The sequence below is a fragment of the Empidonax traillii genome, unplaced genomic scaffold, assembly GCF_003031625.1.
Source record: "Empidonax traillii isolate 1590-97213 ecotype Southwest subspecies unplaced genomic scaffold, ASM303162v1 scaffold1103:size489020, whole genome shotgun sequence".
NCBI classification, from domain to species: domain Eukaryota; kingdom Metazoa; phylum Chordata; class Aves; order Passeriformes; family Tyrannidae; genus Empidonax; species Empidonax traillii.
Genome location: NW_020956296.1, coordinates 311,832 through 328,656, shown reverse-complemented (window position 1 = coordinate 328,656; position 16,825 = coordinate 311,832). Strand labels below are relative to the sequence as shown.

General features: G+C 50.1%; 1 protein-coding gene across 2 annotated transcripts in view; it reads right to left on the bottom strand.

The window, feature by feature from the left end:
- Nucleotides 1-1,733: 1,733 nt before the first annotated feature.
- The window catches only part of GABRA3 (gamma-aminobutyric acid type A receptor alpha3 subunit), a 63,250-nt gene continuing 48,158 nt past the window's right edge, over nucleotides 1,734-16,825 (bottom strand). For both annotated transcript variants that reach the window (XM_027904910.1, XM_027904911.1), the window contains exons 6-10: nucleotides 16,374-16,456; nucleotides 13,073-13,216; nucleotides 11,614-11,766; nucleotides 8,678-8,889; nucleotides 1,734-2,310 (exon numbers count right to left, since the gene is read on the bottom strand). In XM_027904910.1, the coding sequence (XP_027760711.1) occupies nucleotides 1,981-2,310; nucleotides 8,678-8,889; nucleotides 11,614-11,766; nucleotides 13,073-13,216; nucleotides 16,374-16,456 (922 nt within the window). In that variant the 3' untranslated portion in view covers nucleotides 1,734-1,980. The remainder of the gene's footprint in view (nucleotides 2,311-8,677; nucleotides 8,890-11,613; nucleotides 11,767-13,072; nucleotides 13,217-16,373; nucleotides 16,457-16,825) is intronic.

The window sequence follows — 16,825 nt, the reverse complement described above, 5'->3', positions numbered from 1 at the left end:
GAGGGAGGATAGGGAGAGCTGGTTTCCTTAGCATTACCCTGGTGGGGGGGGGTGCTGATGCCCCTTGCCTGGTGCTGCTGGACGGCGTGGGGGTGCTTGTGGACCCACCGCACCGGGGGCTGGGCTAAAAGTCTCTGAGCTCCTCTCCAAATCACAGCTGTGGGCAGGGGGAGTGACTGCATTGCTGTTGAGCCAGTGGGATTGGTAAAGGACAGGCAGGACGTGCACCAATGCCACTCACACTGCAGGACAAAGCGCCCTGGCCTTCCTCGCTCCATCCTGCCGTCTCCATGGATATTCCAGGTGGGGCAAATCCTGTGCCTTGTGCTCAGCCCCGCTCCTGCACAGACAGGAGGGAAACTGAGGCCAGCACAGCGGCTCAAAGCAGCGCTGCAGGCATCACCCAGGGGGTGCTGGGGCTTTGGCCTGGCTGCATGTGCCCGACAGAGAGAGAAAAAGCCTCTCTCCAAGGCACTGGAGGGCTTTCCCTGCAGGAGTGTGCAGGTGTTGGAGCTGGGTCTTAGTGGCTTTGTGGGATGGCACCTGGCTCAGGTGGCTCTGAGGGACAGCAGCACCACCCTGCTCTTTCCAAGAGCCCCTTCTGCTGTTCTCCCAGGGTGCTGAGGCTCCTCAGGTGCACCAGCTCACAGGGGCAGGGAGACTCTTGGGGATCACCTGTCTCACCCCCACAGGTGGCAGGATGGCCCGTGGCAGGTCCCACAGGGCCCCTGCACCTGAGCAGGTGTGACCCAGCATCGCTGCCGTGCTGGTGCACTGGGGCAGGGCTGCACCACGAGCTGCCCTGCCCGAGGCTGTGCTCCCCCCCATCAGAGTGCCTTACCTGAGAGGCAGGGGCTTCTCTGCCTAAATCCACGTGTGAGCAGCGAGATACTTCTGAGGACTGCTGAACAGCCAAAGGAAGATGAATGGGAAGCTGGAAGAAGGAGCTGGGACAGAGAGGATGTGCCAAGAAGGACAAGTGGATGGGGCCAAGAGAAAGCGAGAAACCAGAAGGTGAACTCTGTGGTTTCCAGTCCTGATGCTGAACTCATGCAGCCTCACACCTACTATGGCCTCAGAGGCTTTGTAAAGCTCCTGTCTTGACTCACCCTGAGAAAAATTATTTCTCTGGTAGGAACCACACCACCTGCTAACCTGAATTACCCCAAGAGTGCAGGATGGCAGACAGATAAGACCTTTCTCACCACTTCTTGTCTGGAGAGACACGTGGAGGAAACCAGCAGCTGGGTCTGGTGATGACAGAGACAAAGAAGTCCTGTCCACCACCACCAAGATGCTGCCACCCTCTTCCACCCTTGCAATGGCTCCAGGGACCACAGCAGTCCTTAGGTTTGCCCTCAGCAGGCACTGGGCGACAAGCTGGTCCATGCCATGCCTCTCCCTCATGTCCCAGGGCTCCCCTGGTCCCACAGGTGCCCAGGTGTGTCAGCTGGCACAAAATGCCAGGCACTGAAAGGAGCCCAGCCCAGTGACTGACACATCCTGGAGCCCAGGCCACCAGGAGCATCCCCATGCTAGGGCAGTCCATGGCAGAAGAGGAGGGGTCTGGGGAGGCCCAGAGCAGCAGCCCCTGGGGACAGCAGTGAAGTGTGGAATGGCAGTGGCATGAAGACTGTGGGGACCACGGGAGGTGGCAGAGATGGAAGAACAGGGTGACTTGGTTCACGTGGGGGACAGCAGACTTACGATGTTAGAGGCACAACTTGTTATGATCCCTTTGTTTTCTGTTTTTTTTTTAAACTCTTATCACCAGAGGCAAAGTAAACCAACCTAAAGCATATAGGGATTAAATTAAAATCACAGTTTCGTTTACATTATAAAAGAGTGATGTAATAGGAATAATAATAATAACAATACGAAATGAACAATAATAATCAAAACAAAACAAGAAAAGAAGAAAGCCCTGGAGAATTCCTGCTTGGATGATGCTCACCGATGGGAGGTTTGTGTGACTGGTTTTTATTGTTTGGGGATCATTCCCTTGATAGCTGACTCCCGGTTTACGTAGGTGGCCCAGTAGACTAAGTTGAAAATGGCAAAGAGGACGGGAAAGACGATGCGGGACATCTTGTCTACCTTGCTGACGCTGTTGTACGTCTTCTTGCTCTCCGGGAGCTTCTCCTCCAGGCGGGGCATCTTGGGGGGCACGCTGGTGGCAGTAGCGGTGGCAGCAGCACTCTTGGAGATGGTGGGCAGGCCGGGGTCCTTGGCGATGTTGAGGGCGTAGGTGGTGCCAACGATGTTGTAGGTGTTGTTGGTTTTCTTGGCCAGCGCCACCGGCTCTTTTTTCTGGGGGAGGCGGAAAGGGGGGGGGAAAAAAAAAAAAAAAAAGGAAAAAACACAACATAATAAAGTGACCGAGAATTGCACGGAGAACACTCTGCCCTCTCAGTTTACCTGCTTGTCCAGGTGAGGAGATGGGAAAAGGTGTGAGGAGCAGGAGACCAGGAAGGCATTGTGGAAGGGAAGGAAGATGTGGTGAGAAGGTGGCCAGAACCCACAGCTTGGCTTGAGGGCTGCTGGAGCACAAGAATGTGCTGGCCCAAGGTGGACCAGCTATTCCATGTGAGCCTGGCATGCAGCACGTAGCACAGGGAGGTTGTGACCTGGCACCAAGGTCCTGCTGGAAGCCAAAGAACTGCAGCCACACAGCTGGGCTCGTGTCTCAGCAGCCCCTGGGATCAGAGCAGTGGTGGAACAAGGTGTGTGCCGCTGCACCTGAGCAGCAGCTGGCCCAGGCAGGTGCCTCCAAGCCTGGCTGAGAGCTGCAAGGGCAGTGTAAAGGAATGTGGGCTCAAACTGAGCAGAATCCTTGTTTTCCGTCTCAGCTTTCTTGGTTCAGCCATGGAACGTGCTCTTTAGAAAAGAATGACACCCTGCGTGGTCATCCTGGGGGAAGAACTGGATTTTCTGCTTGGCTGACCTGGCTTCCTGGGTCAGGTGAGAGGAGGAGACAGCACAGGCGATTACAGGTTGATTTTTTTTTTTTGCCCAGTGGCTTTAAGAATATGCATGACAGCACTGCAATATTTTTGCACCATTTCATACGCTGCCTCAGTGCCCTGAGTTCCTCACAGGAACACCTTGGAATTTAACACCAGGATGCTCAAAATGCTTCTGGAACTCTTTAGAGCACCTGGGTACGGCTTAGCCAGGTAAGATAGAGAACAGATGGAAGACATTTGCACAAGCCCTGGGTTTCAGGAATGCTCGACACAGCACTGTAGGGCAGAGGGAAGCCCTTCATCTTGCCTTCATACCTAAGGGTTGCTGCAAATCACAGAAGGATGATGAAAAGTGCTAGAGACAGTTTAGATGTAAATGAAGATGAATGGACAGGAGGACAGACCCAGGGAGTCATGATAGGTGTTGTCCCCACTCTGGGGTCCCTGTTGCTGTCAGGGACCTGAGACAGCTGCACTGCAGACCAAAATGGGTAAAGCAATTCAGATCTACAAGGAGAAGGCCACTGAATGAAATCTATTCATATTCAGGCATCAGGCACCCCACTCATCCCAGCATCATGCACTCCATGGGTGTCCACTGCAACTGCACCAAGAGCCAGCACTGGACACAGCGACGACTCTTGGGGGGACTCTGATGTCTAAACTCAGAACAAGGTGTGCCTTTGGATCTCATTTTCTATTCCAAAGCAATGAAAACTCAAGGTAGGGCTCATCCAGGCATTTTCCAGGGCTGCTTGGCAAGGTGTCTCATGTACCTGTGAGGGAAGCACGTCAGGAGAAGGGCAGTGTGTGCAGCCAGCAGGACCTGCCCATCTCCCCACCAGAGCCTGGGAACTGGTGGCAGCAGCATCTCTGGGAGCTGGAAAGGCCATATTCACCGAGCCTGCTCTACAGAGATACTCCCAGGACTTTAGTTTTCAGTGCTGCACTTCCATTTCAAGTGTGACTACAATCACCGTGGGTATTTCTGGTTACCTTCGGAAATGAATTTTCCACAGTGGTTTTCAGAGAGACACTAAAAGCAGATTCCTGTGCAATCTTTAAACCCCTCTCCAATAACACCACAGCCAGGCCTGCAGCCTTGTAGTAATGCCAGCAATTACAGAAATTAAATTGCTGCTAGGAGAAGGTCTAAATATCTTCAGGATCCAGATCAGACTGAACCACTGATCAGACCATATTCATGGTCCTTTATGGGGGAGGTTGTTGTGATCTCCAACAATTAAGGAGTGACTGATTCTCAGTCATTAGAGGCACGTTGACATGTACCCCCTGCACAGTGGGTGAACTTTTCCTGCTAAAGAGCTGACAAGAAGCAAATGAAGGGCTAAAGATGCTTCACCTTCTAAAACATTTAAATACGCTTAAGTATGATCACTTATTAACACAGCTAGAGGAGGTAATAAAATAATTAATAATCAGTAATGAAGTGAAAAACAGATTGTTGTTTGCAGAATGTAATTGCAAGCGCACTGTGATTATCTTCGTATTAATCAGCCATGTTATTCATTAGGGGAATAAGATGAATCCCAGTGACATGACATTTTCAACCTGGCCAGCTTTTCTGCCCTAGAGTGGATCCATCGTGCCTGGCTAAAGGGATCTGAAAACAGCTGGGTGAAACAGTGAAAGTCAGGCAAATCTGAATGCTGTGGGTGGTGACACTGTGCTATTGCTACTATTAGTGTGATCCAGAGCCCCTAAACATCCATTTGGGCTTTTCTGGACCTCAGATCAGGCAGTTCAGGTGGTGCAGGGGCTCGGGAACCTCCAGGCAGGGCCTGTGGAGAGTCTTCTGCCCTGGTGAGAGCTGGAAGAAGCAGCCTGAACACACACACTGCACCCAGGCACACGTGTGCTCTGGATGTGTTCTGCTCTCCTGACATGTCAGAAGAAATGGTTCAGGCTGATTGCTGGGCTGTGCTTTATAAATAAAGTGTTCCAGGCGAGATTTTGACAATCAAACAAAGCAAAACGTGCTTGTTGCTGTCAGCTGCAGAGTAGCCTCCAGCCTCCACCCTGCACCTTTTATCTGTGAGGAGTCTCTGAAACACAAGGAAGAGGTGGATAAACAGAAGGGAAACTCTACATTTGCTTTGAAAACTTGTCCCATTTGAAACATCTATTTTGCAAAGCAACTCCTGTATTTATGGCCCAGTTTAGGCACAGGGAGATTGAACTGCTGCACAGAGATGTCCCTGTGCTGCTCTCCTTAGGGAAGAGCTGTGAAAGGGGTCTAGAGATGAATCTGTTCCCTGGAGATTGCAGTCTGACAAGTTCTTCAATAACACACGTGCTGGAAAAAATTAGTATTTTTGCTAAATGTTCTTGTCTTCAAGCCTCTGTATTAAGGAACTAATGACTGAAGCCCTAAATTATGGGAACTACTGTCTACAGAAAAGTCACTTTAGTGACCTCAGAGCAGCTCTATTCTCTGACACACTTGTCTCCCACAATTCACAGCCCAACAAGAGCAGTTGCTGTTCCAGCAAACATGTCATTCCTTCCTCGCTCCAGCCAAAGTTCTGCCCTGCACAGACTTGCTCCTATCATGGAATAGCAGCCAAGTGTTTTACACCAAGAGCCCTGGACCCTGAGCAGAGTGAAAGGCTCTGAGCAACACAACCTTGCATGAACCAGCAGGCCAATGCCAAGTTACTGTCACAGCTGCTGGTGCAACTTTTGGCATCACTCATCCCTCCTGTATCTTCATTTAGATTATATGGGACTCAGCCCAAGGATCTTGTGCTCCCTGGATCACCAGAGAAAGACTCAGAGCTTGCATGGAGTTAATAATCAGCCCAACATGCCACGCAGTGTCGAGAGAAAGAGGATGAAATGCTGTTGAAGATTGATTCATGGACTGTAGTGAAGGTGCTGAGAACATAAATCACTTGCAGTGCTATCACACGACAAATTAGGTTGGAAAAGACCTCTGAGATCATCGTGGGAATCATGGAGGTGATTGCAAGTGCAGCAGAACAAAGGACACACAGGCTGCAGAGCGTGGCCAGCAAGGGAAAGTCCCAGCAAAAGCATATTTACCACAGTGAGGCAATAAAAAAAAGAGATGGGTCTGAAAGACTTCAAACTGGTTGAAAATGATGGCTTGTCAGGGTTGGTTCCAGTGGATCCAGATACCTTTCTCCAAATTTATCTGCACCTCTAGGTTGGTTGCAGCCAGTTTACCATACAAAAGAAAATAGATCCTTCATCTACAACTAGCAATTACTGGTTGGGTAAGTGAAAAATTAGTCAAATCTTATCAGAGTGCATGCTAAAGAGAGGTTATGGTGACATCTACAGTGATATTTGCCTGCTTTTCATTAGAGGAGAACTGCAGAGAACATGCAGAGTCCCAGCTAAAACCAGAGCCCAGCTGTGGCTACAGCCAGAACATCATCATGATTTTATGATGCAGAGACCACTGATTCACCAAGATCAGCCCACCATGTCAGATTACACCTGCAAAAAACCCGTGGTGTTCCCACCTAGACCAGTGGTTGGGCTGAAGGGGAGGAAGAAAAAGAATGGACCCAGCCCTGGGAGAATGAGCAGCCTGGGAGTGTCTGTCAGCAACCAGCAGCTTTTGCATGACAGTGATTTCTCTCAGATGGGATGGGAAGCACTACTGCTGCCTACATTGTTGGTTTGTTTGTGTTTTTTTTTTCGTGTTCATGCAAGGGAACAACCAAACCTGGAGTGAGGATCCTTGCCATCACATCAATAAAGAGCACAGCTTTTGGCTGGGGAGAAGGATCTCCAGAGACCAGCCTGGGCTTGTCACTGGTAGTTTCACCCCTGATGCAAACACTTTAAAATGCCAATAGTTGTTCTTCTCCCTCCTCTTTCTTTTGTGGCTTCAACCACCTGGCTTGTCAATTGTTTCAAGAAGAGCTAATTAAAGGCTGAATCTGAGCCAACGAGGCACCTCCACTGCGCAGCAAATTCACTGCTTGGAAATACTCATTGGAATAAAGATGAAAAACAAATAGGTTGACACATCATATTCCTAAGCTCCCTGGAAGCCCATCACTCTTCGGGGAGCTCTGTGAGCTGCAGAGACAGGGAGTGGGTTTGCCTTCTACAGCAGAGATTAGAGTTAGCTTGGAAAAGCATCCACAAATCTGGAGTCCTTACTGATTATCCAGGCTGATGCCGATTGCAGCGAGCTCACAAAGAGCATCCCCTCGGAAGCATTCCTGGTCCTGCTTTGTTTTCTTGTTTGATTACCGTGTGCACAAACACTCTGCATTCTCTTACCCTATTGTTTCAGCACTGTTAGTCTTGCAGTGCTGGGTCAATGAGTAAATTGATAAACACGCTTCTTTTAAGACAAACTGAACTTTTGAGCCTTTGCTGCTTTTTCCGCTGTGCCCGGTTCACATAATTGCCCAAGGCTCTTTGAATCCTGATTTTGTGCTGATTTGCCCCTCCCTGAAAGGGATACAGTTGCTTTCAGGACCTGTTCTGACTCTTCACTCATGCCAGTGACTCGGGAAAGGCTTCTCTCTTCTCTAGAGCCCAGGTTAGCATTATTGTTCATGATGGAAGTGGAAGACCATCACCTGGCCTCCCCTGGAGGCCTTCTGCCATGAGTCTGCTGCTCAGACCACAGCTGCAAAAGCAAACAGATAGAGAGTCCAAGAAAGACAAGAGAGAGGCATTCAACACCCAGGGATGGCTCTCTAGATGGCTCTCCATTCACCTTCTTTGACCTCCATGCCAGAGAGATGACTGACTGCTGTCTTCCTAAAAGTTACTGCAATTCTGTCAGGTATTTACAGACAGCCCCACAACAATTTCAAACAACACATCAAAATGCGAAGGAGAAAAATATAAAAGGCTCCAGAACCAAGAACAAGGACAAAGCTGATTTCCAAATTGATTCAATAAATATAAACAAGGAGCAGCATGCTACAGTAAGCGATTTCTCTGCACAGCCAAGATTAAATCAGTTCAGAGGGAGGGGGGGGCACGAGCAGGGGTAGCAGTGGCTGTCAGGAAGGAAGCTGCCAGAGAGGCTGATCCCGAGCGAGGAGGGAAAACGTGGGTGATGCCAGGCACTAATTTGCTGCCAGTTGCTGTTTGTGATTGCTTGCTTCCCACCCACCCTCTCTGCCCAAGCTCAGGAGGCAGCAGCTGCTGGCAGCTGTGGGCAACAGCACAAGCATCAGACCTGCCCACTGCTGCACCAGCCAGGGGGACACCGACAGGGGACACAGCGGATCGGGACCGTCCCCACCGGTGAGCCTGGTGTCCTGTGGCACACCTGGGGTCGTGTGGCATGCTAGCAACGAGGAACGGGCTTGGAGAGTTGGGCTGGGTTTGGTTTTGGGCTGGAGGGAGAAGCAAAGAGGGACAAGACCACCAGCAGAGCACGCCCAGAGCACGCACACATCCACGTTCCCACCGGCAAACGGCTGCGCAAGGGGACAGAGGGAAGAGCGAGCAGCCATGCCTGGGGGGTTCTGTCCAGCTAAGCACAGCTAAGCCCCCTGAGCCCCTCCCTCACCCAACCCTCAAGAAGCGCTGCAGTCAAGCCCTGGGCTGGGAAGGGCAGTGAGTAACATCCAGCCCCCCGAGTGCTGCGGGGCTGCACGTTACCCACTCCTGTCCCCGGCACAGCTCCCTCCTGCAGCGCTCCTTCACCGCCCCCTCCGCACCCCCGGCCTTGGCCACAGGCTGACCTTCATCTCTTGGGCCTCCAGCACCTTCTTGCCGTCCCAGGCCCAGCTGCGCTTGGTGAAGTAGTTGACGGTGGCGAATTCGATCAGCGCAGAAAACACAAAGGCATAACAGACGGCTATGAACCAGTCCATGGCCGTCGCGTACGCCACTTTGGGTAACGAGTTTCTTGCGCTGATGCTTAGTGTGGTCATGGTGAGCACGGTGGTGACACCTGTGGGAGCACAGCAGGAGACAGGGGACGGGGTGAGACCACATGCTCGTCCCACTTGCGCTCGGCTCCCGTGCTGATTTGACGCATCCCGTCAAACGAGGAGCCGCCTTCCAGGCTGTGTGACCCGCATTCCCCCTGGAATTAAGGGAGTCTTACCCACAACTAATCTGTGGTGTGATTCATAGAGTTAACAAACCAGTCCAGGCTGGCAGGAAGTCACTTTAGTAGAATTATACAGTCACAGAATGGTTTGGCTCGGAGGGACCTTAAAGATCACCCAGTTTCAACCCACCTGCCACGGGCAGGGACACCCTCCACTAGACCAGGGTGCTCAAAGCTCCCTCCAGCCTGGCCTTGAACACTTCCAGGGGTGGGGCAGCCACAGCTTCTCTGGGCAACAGTCAGTCCAAACCCTGCTCAAATCAGAGCCAACTTCAGGTTTCTCGAGGCTGTCTCTGTTTCGGTTTTTGGCACGATCAATGGCAAACATTTCAACAGGATGAGATGAACCTTTCCCAAGCTCCATTGTCTGGATCTCTGCTCACCACAGAAGAGTCTTAGCTCACAGGTAGGCACCTGCACTCAATTCCTTGCCTGCTGGTAGGGTAAGCTGCACGATCCTAGAGCCAGCTCCCCCATGCAGAATGCGCCATGGAGAAGCCTTTGGCTGCTTTTGCAATAAAACGAAAACAACAAACCATTGTTGTTATTGCTGGATGGTTGGGAACCTCACAGAGGATCAGAAACTGGCCACTCATCCAGTATGGCTCTGTCAGTGTTTTGGAAATGGTGTCTTGGGACCTGCATGGATGGACACCTGGGATCCTGGGTCCCACCAGCACAGCCAGCACCTGTCAGTGGCCCAAGCTGCCAGAATAAATGTCCCAATGGGTGACACTTATTAAAAGATGATCGGTTGCAAAATGCCTTTTAAAGCTTTTTTCATTAAGGCAAGCAACCATTGCTATCCATTTTCCCCAATAATGTGTTTTTCAATTAAAAATGCATTAAAAATGTTATAAAAATATTGACTAATTTTCAGTTCCTTTGAGCCATACTCCTGGTAATTTAAGAGTTTCAATTCAATACTGTTGACGATACTTTCTGAGGGGAAAAAAAAAAAAAGAAGAGGAATAAACAATTGCAGTTCTCATTATTTTCTTAATAGGAAAGCAAGGCAATTTGGGAGCAAAGGTAGGTTTTAATTTTTCAGTCAGCTCTTTGCTGCTCAATCTGAGCTGCTGCCTGAGGAAACCCACTGCACTGCAATTCTCAGGATAAGACAGGGGGGAATCAAGCCCCCCGTGTCATGAGTGCCCAGGTACTCCAGATGCTGATGGAAGAGCCCTCCTGGGACATGGGCAGACACAGGGGCCAGGTCTGGGGTTCAGCTGCGAACGATTCACAGAGGGATGGGTGAGGAAAGTCCATCAGTGATTGAAAGACCAGCCCTATATGCCTGAGCTGGTCCTATTTTCCACATGATTTCTGTCTGAGCTCCCCCTTTTCCACCCTGTTGGATGGAAACAGCAAACAGCATTTGCTGAGGGGTCAGGCCCCCTCTTCTTCACCATCATCACTGTTCAGTGAAGCTCTTGCAGTCTGGATCTTGCAAACCAGTTTGGCCATATCAGCCTAGGTTTGCCCTCCACCCTGGGGATCTCTGTGGGATCTGCCTTACTGGGCAAGGGAAGGTAACTCAGTGCTGATGGGGAGAAGTTGGAGTCACCTGTAAATATTAAAGCTTGTTCGTGACTTACATTTCACAATCCCCAGTGAACACAAAAAAACATTAATATTCCCTTCTAGTTCATTTAGGAGGGTGCAGAACCACCTGTGATCCCCCCTGCATCTCATTCCAGTCCACAGCAGGGGAACAAGGTCCAGTGGAGAGGCTCCAGACAGGAGGACATCAGCCTCGTTGGGTCTGTGGGAGTATTTCCATCACGACTTTTGCTACAGAGAAAACGCTTCACGATCTTTGAAATTATTTCTGTCTTGCTTAAAAAAAAAAACAAGCAGGTGGTACCATATGACCCCTCTCTGCTTGGGGACTTTTGTGCAATATAGTCTCTGCTAAGTGGAGTCTGCTGGGCAGTGTTACTTCCAAGAAACACAATCCTGCAGCACCACACCTGCTCTGGGCAGATCCCGAACTAAAGGTCTCAACAGGAAAGCACAAAGCAGCTCTGTTATTAAATGTTTGTAAAAGCTATTAATATACGTGCAGTGCCAGCCTGACACTTTGCCTTGGAGGGAGGATCTGAAGCCAGCTGAAGGAAATAATAACACTATATTCACCATGCAGTTATGCTGCCTCAGCCCAGGAACTTGCTCTGTGGAGCTTTGACCACATTAGCAATTTCAAAGGCAGAGCTTTAAATGCCTCCCCATGTACCCATGATCTCCTCAACTCAAAATCCAATACAGGTAAGCAGACACAGCCAAATGCATGTAATTAGATGATCAATACCTTGATTACTGTTAATATTTATGCCTTGGCTTCTAGCAGAAACAAGGACAGGAGTGTTTCTGCAGTGACTCGGGGAAAGCAGGGGCACTGGGAAGACACTGAAAGCTATCCTGGGGAATCAGCAGCAGCAGCAACAACGATGCCAGACAAGGCCTGGGGAAGACCAGCTCTGATTTAACTCTGTTTCCCTTCATTTGTGGTGCCTTTCTCCCCCCAACCTTGAGAGGATGCCCCTGTGCTCCCAGACTCACCGAAAACCGTCCGGGCAGGGACTGATTCCCTGTTAAGCCAGAAGGACACCTGGGACAGGATGACGGTCATAATGCAGGGCAGGTAGGTCTGGATCACAAAGTACCCAATCTTCCTCTTGAGGTGGAAGTGTGTGGTCATGACGACGTACTCCCCTGCAGAGACAGCCAGGCAGAGATGCTGAGCCCCCCGTGCCTTCCAGGATGGGCCCAGCTGCCCACCCCTCCAGCTCTGAGCCACCAGAGGTCTGCCCTGAACCAGCTTCCAAGCTCTTCAATGGAATCCTGTGCTTGCCCCTTCAGAACACTCCTCTGGGGACTTCTTTAATTCCCTGCAGAACGGCTGTGGGATAAAGGCAAATCAGTGCCCTCTCCTGACCCAGCTCCCACCCCTCTCCTGGGTCAGCCCAGGGAGCCACGCTGTGGGTAAGATCCCTCAAGCCTGGAGAGATCCTGACAGCGCTTCAGTAGGATTTAAGGACAAAGGATTTTGTTTTCTTCTCCAATCCTGAAAATGTTCCACCTTGCCACGCTTAAAGCATCTCAAAAATCAGGACAAATTCTGCTGTTAAAGGTCTGCCCTGTGAACCAAAGCAGCAGCTGTCCCTGTTTTCCCCTCAGTGTCCTATTCCTCCCCTCAGAGCTTTGGATATTTTGTTGGATTACTGTGCCTTTATGTTGTGTGCGCGGCTCTGCTAAATCATTACACACAGGAGCCTTTAGCAGCTTTCTTACCACTTCAGGTTATTCATCTGTACATTTTACTACAACTTAAGTAGAGAGATGGGCCAGATATTATGACATTTAGTTCCCTGGGCTCCCCACATTTCCCCAAGGGAGGTGAAATGAGTTGTTACAGACAGACACTATTAAAATCAAGTGCACCAGAGAGGAAATATCCTCAAATGAGAGAACTACTGGTGCATACAGAAGAAAAAAATAAAAGAAAAAAAAGAAATATGAGAGACACACATGAGATAACAGAAGCCATCAGTACCTGCATTCAGAGGGGAAGGGAGGAGCAGCAGATGGGAGAGAAAGATGATTAATATCGGTCATTAATCAGAGGAAACATTTGTTTGGGGTAATCTTCTATTAGCTATGATAATATTTGTGAAAATCACACTGAACATTATGTTGCTTTCGCCTCCCCTGCCTGCAGTGCTCTCCTGAGGGACTGCAAAGGGATCCAAGACAAATGAACCCACAGTAGCACGAACCAGCTGGACAATGCAGGGCAAATTTTCCACACAACAGATCCTATTTAGATGCTTCAGATCAGTTTTCCCGAAGACTACGGATGATGAGACTCCTTCAGTGGCAAACCCCTTAAAACTGAACTCTTTACTGCCTCTTGGTGACTGCTGTGGATGTCACCAGCCAGTTTCTCCACCAGCATGTGGCTTGGGAAGTGCTGTGGATCCTGATCTCAGGATGTGCTCAGCCCATGCACCACAAGTACCTGTGCTGGACCGAACCATCTCCGTGCCCACGACGTGGCCCAGCAGGTCGTACTGGTTCAGGCGGGACCCACCCTTGGCCACCTCCACTGATTTATCCTTCCCCAGCGTCCAGGTGTAGATCACCTCCGTCTTCGTGTAGGCATCTGCAAGAGTGGGGGAGAGGAAGAATGAGGTTTGTGCTTCTGCCTGACCTAAAATATACCAAAAATTAGCCCGTGGCCAAATTAATCTTCGCTGTGCACTTCTCGGAGCCACACGGCTGAGCGCAGCCAAGCACGGCCAGGGACCAAGGCAGATCAACAACTGTTAAATCAAATGAGCAGGAGGGAGCTGGGCTTTTCAGGAGGGAGCTGCAGAGGGGGCAGAGCACTGTCGTTGAGAGGCACGCTGTCCCCTTGACGTGCTGACTCTGCAAGGGCTGGCTCCAAGCAGGGCCAAGGCAGGGAGGCATCCAGAGCAGCAGACTGGGGCAGCAGGACAGCCACAGCCCTGCCACGCCAGGGACAGGGACAGGGAATGCCATGCTGGCAAGGAAGGCTAAATGCAAAGGGGGTTAAATTTTAGGCACAGGAGAAAAAGTTAAAAATCTCTACCCTCGCCCAGAAGCAAGTCTCTCTGTCAGCTTTGGAGGTGGTGTGCTCTCCCACCAAAATGCTTTTTCCCTGCCTGACCCTGTGTTTGTGACCAAACCCCTGCTCTGTCCCCATAGCCAGTCTCTCTCTCAGCAGTGCCCAGATGTTTTTGGCTTTGCCAGTCCCATGGATACCCAGAAACTGAGTCTGCCCAGACTCTGTTAGGGGCTCCTTCTCCCCATCATGCCCAAACTTCCTGTGCAGGAAGTTCCTGCCACTCTGCACCAGTTTTTAAAGCAAGAATATAGTTCACTAAACCAAGCTTTTAACTAATTTTTACCAACAGCTCCTCTTATTAATACATTAAGGATTTCTTGGACTGCAGACAGGTTGAGCAATGGGTCAGGTCTGCTCCAGAAATGCTCCTGCTTTGTGGAAGATTGTGTCCCGAGACAACCAGATTTCTCTGATCTCTTTAAAACAACCGCTGCTAGCCCTGCACTGCAGGGTTTGGCAAACCTGTCAGATATTAACCAGGAGCCTTGCAAAGTGGGGTGAGCGGTTCTGATGATCAGCCAATGATCCTCAGCATGCCAGTGTGCTGCCCAGGCACTTCTGATGCAGGCTGGCACCTCTCACTCCACGTGCAACATTCTGCTTTTCCAACCCTTCCTTCCAGCTCTCAACGTGCTTCTGGACAGCTCCATCCTCCTCCAGAGCTTTGCACGGCTCTGCCACTGCTCTTTCACCTGACAGGCAACACCTCCTGCTCTGGCAGTCACAGTTCACTTACTGCCACTCCCAGCCTGCAAAGGGAACCCACCCCCAGTTTCATTGCCACCGTTCCTAACAATTCAGGAATGTCTGTAAAAATTCCTGAAGTTCTGTCTAGAAAATTCAGTTGTCTGCACATCTGGTTGTGTGGGACAGAAGGGTATCTGGTGTCACGCCATGTAGGCATGGCATGGATGCTTGGAACACCTTTAATGCCACGTTTCAGTTTTGGTTCTGCCAATGCCTTGTTGGCAATGCTGTCCAATCCGATCCAAAACCAAGGACAGCTCTTGGACATTTAGTGGAGCTGGTAACTTCAGCAACATCTTCTGCTACCCTGGGCTCACACAGCTGCTGTACAAACGTCCTGGGATGGCTTAGGAACAGTTCTCTGTGGTGTACATTCATCTTCTAGGGAGCTCACAAATCTAACCCACTTCAGGCTTCTTGAAAACAAAGCTTCCAGCTGTTGGTGGCTTTTTAGTGAAAACACTGCTTTAATCCTCCTCCAACACAGGAGAGGTGAGCTCAGATGCCGTGCAGATGGTGCTTTAGAAAGGAGCCACACTAATGTTAACCAGGGGCAGCTTTCTGAGCTGCTTGTCTCCAAACTCTCATCATTCACAGGCCAAATCAGTTAAAAAAAAAAAAAAAAACAACAAACCCAAAGGCTGTTCCAGCAGAAATATACACATTAATCTCTTTTCCCCCACCAAGAAACATTATAAGCAATTAGACGTGGAGTAATCTGCCTCCCTGCAAGTCTTGTAATAATCCCAGAGTTTAGGCCTGAGGTAGGAGGTTTTATATCCCTCCTCACAAGGTCAATTAACATTAATAATTCATCCTTCTCTAAGGCTTGCTATTTTACTGGCCTCAGCGATGTCTTGTGGCAATGAGTTCTACATTTAATTAGGTGCTGACTACAAAATAGCCTTATTTTAGTAGTTTTGAATAATCCAGTTTCATGGGTTCAGTTTGTCATGAGGCAGAGGAGCAGATGCACATGATAAATATGATTTCTTCTGCTGTCAATCAAACTTTTTAACTTTGTCCTTAGTTAGCTCCCAAATGGCTACAGGGAGGGAGTGTCAGTTCAAGAAAGTTTGGATTTTTCTGGAGGTTACTGGTGTGGGCTCATTCTGTAGCTGGAGGTGGGTAACTCTTTCATCTAATGCAAACATAGACTGGGAGTGGTGCTCAGCTTGCTGGACCTGGAGAAGACTCCAGGAGAGCTGGAAAAGGAAATTTATTTGGATATTATGGTGAACCAGTGGCTTGGGGTTTGGCTCCCACTCACTTTAGGAACAAAACCAAATGAAATTTAACTCGTGTATGGAGACAAGAAGAAACTTGTTCCTGGGCAGGCTATGGGAATTCCAAGCAGCTGAGCAGCTGCAAGCCTGGGAAGCTGGGAGCAGCTTCCCACTCACCAGCAGCCTGCAAACCTTCCCTAAACCAGAACCCTCGGCTGTTGGGACTGAGCTTTCCAGGGTTTCCAAACCTTTTACTTGAGAGCCACCTGCCTGACAGACTGAAGGGGTTTGAAAGCTCCACTGGAGCATGGAGCCAGAGTAACCGAGTATTTCAGGGTCTCCCCAGACTGGCAGGAGGGATGTAGGGAAGCTGGACAGGACATCCAGCAGCGGGCACCACTGCTGTATTCCCAAATCTGGCTCCCCAGGACCACCTCGTGATGAAGGAAAAACATATCTCAGTTTTAGAATCACAGAATCAGTAAGGTTGGCAAAGACCTCTAAGATCATCGAGTCGACCCATCAACCCATCACTGCCAAGAGATGTCAAGAAAACATTTTTAGTCATTAATTAATGGTATTTTTCATTATCAATAATTAACAACACTGCTGCTAGAATACTAGGTGACACCAGCCACACGAAGGACTTCTCATTATCTCTGCACCAGCTCCTTGCAGAGGCTGACCAGGGTACTTACAGCTCCCAAATTTCAGCGGGCAAGCGTGCACGTCCATCGGGAAGTCCTCGAGGTGCATGGGGCACTCGGCGTGAATGGTGAGCCTGCAAGACAAAGCACAGGGCACTCAGAGACACCTCTGGCCCCTCTGCCACGGCCTGTGCCCTGCATCCAGCAGCAAAGACCTCGCCCTGCTCACCAACCTCTGGGTCTCCAGAGGCAGAAAGCTGTGGAGAGAACGGCAGGGAGATGGATCGGGAAACCTTTTCTGTCGTACAAACTCAAGCCTGTTGACCGAGTTCATCTTAACCTGCTCAGTGCAACTGGAAAATCTGCCAAAGGCCAGGATTCCTGTTGGTTTATGCACTGTGAACAGAGCTCCTTAATGCCTGGGGTCAGGGGACATCTCCTGGACAGCAGAGGGAATGGGCTGCCAGGGAACAGGCCTGTTCTCCAGGGTGGGCTGCAAAGAG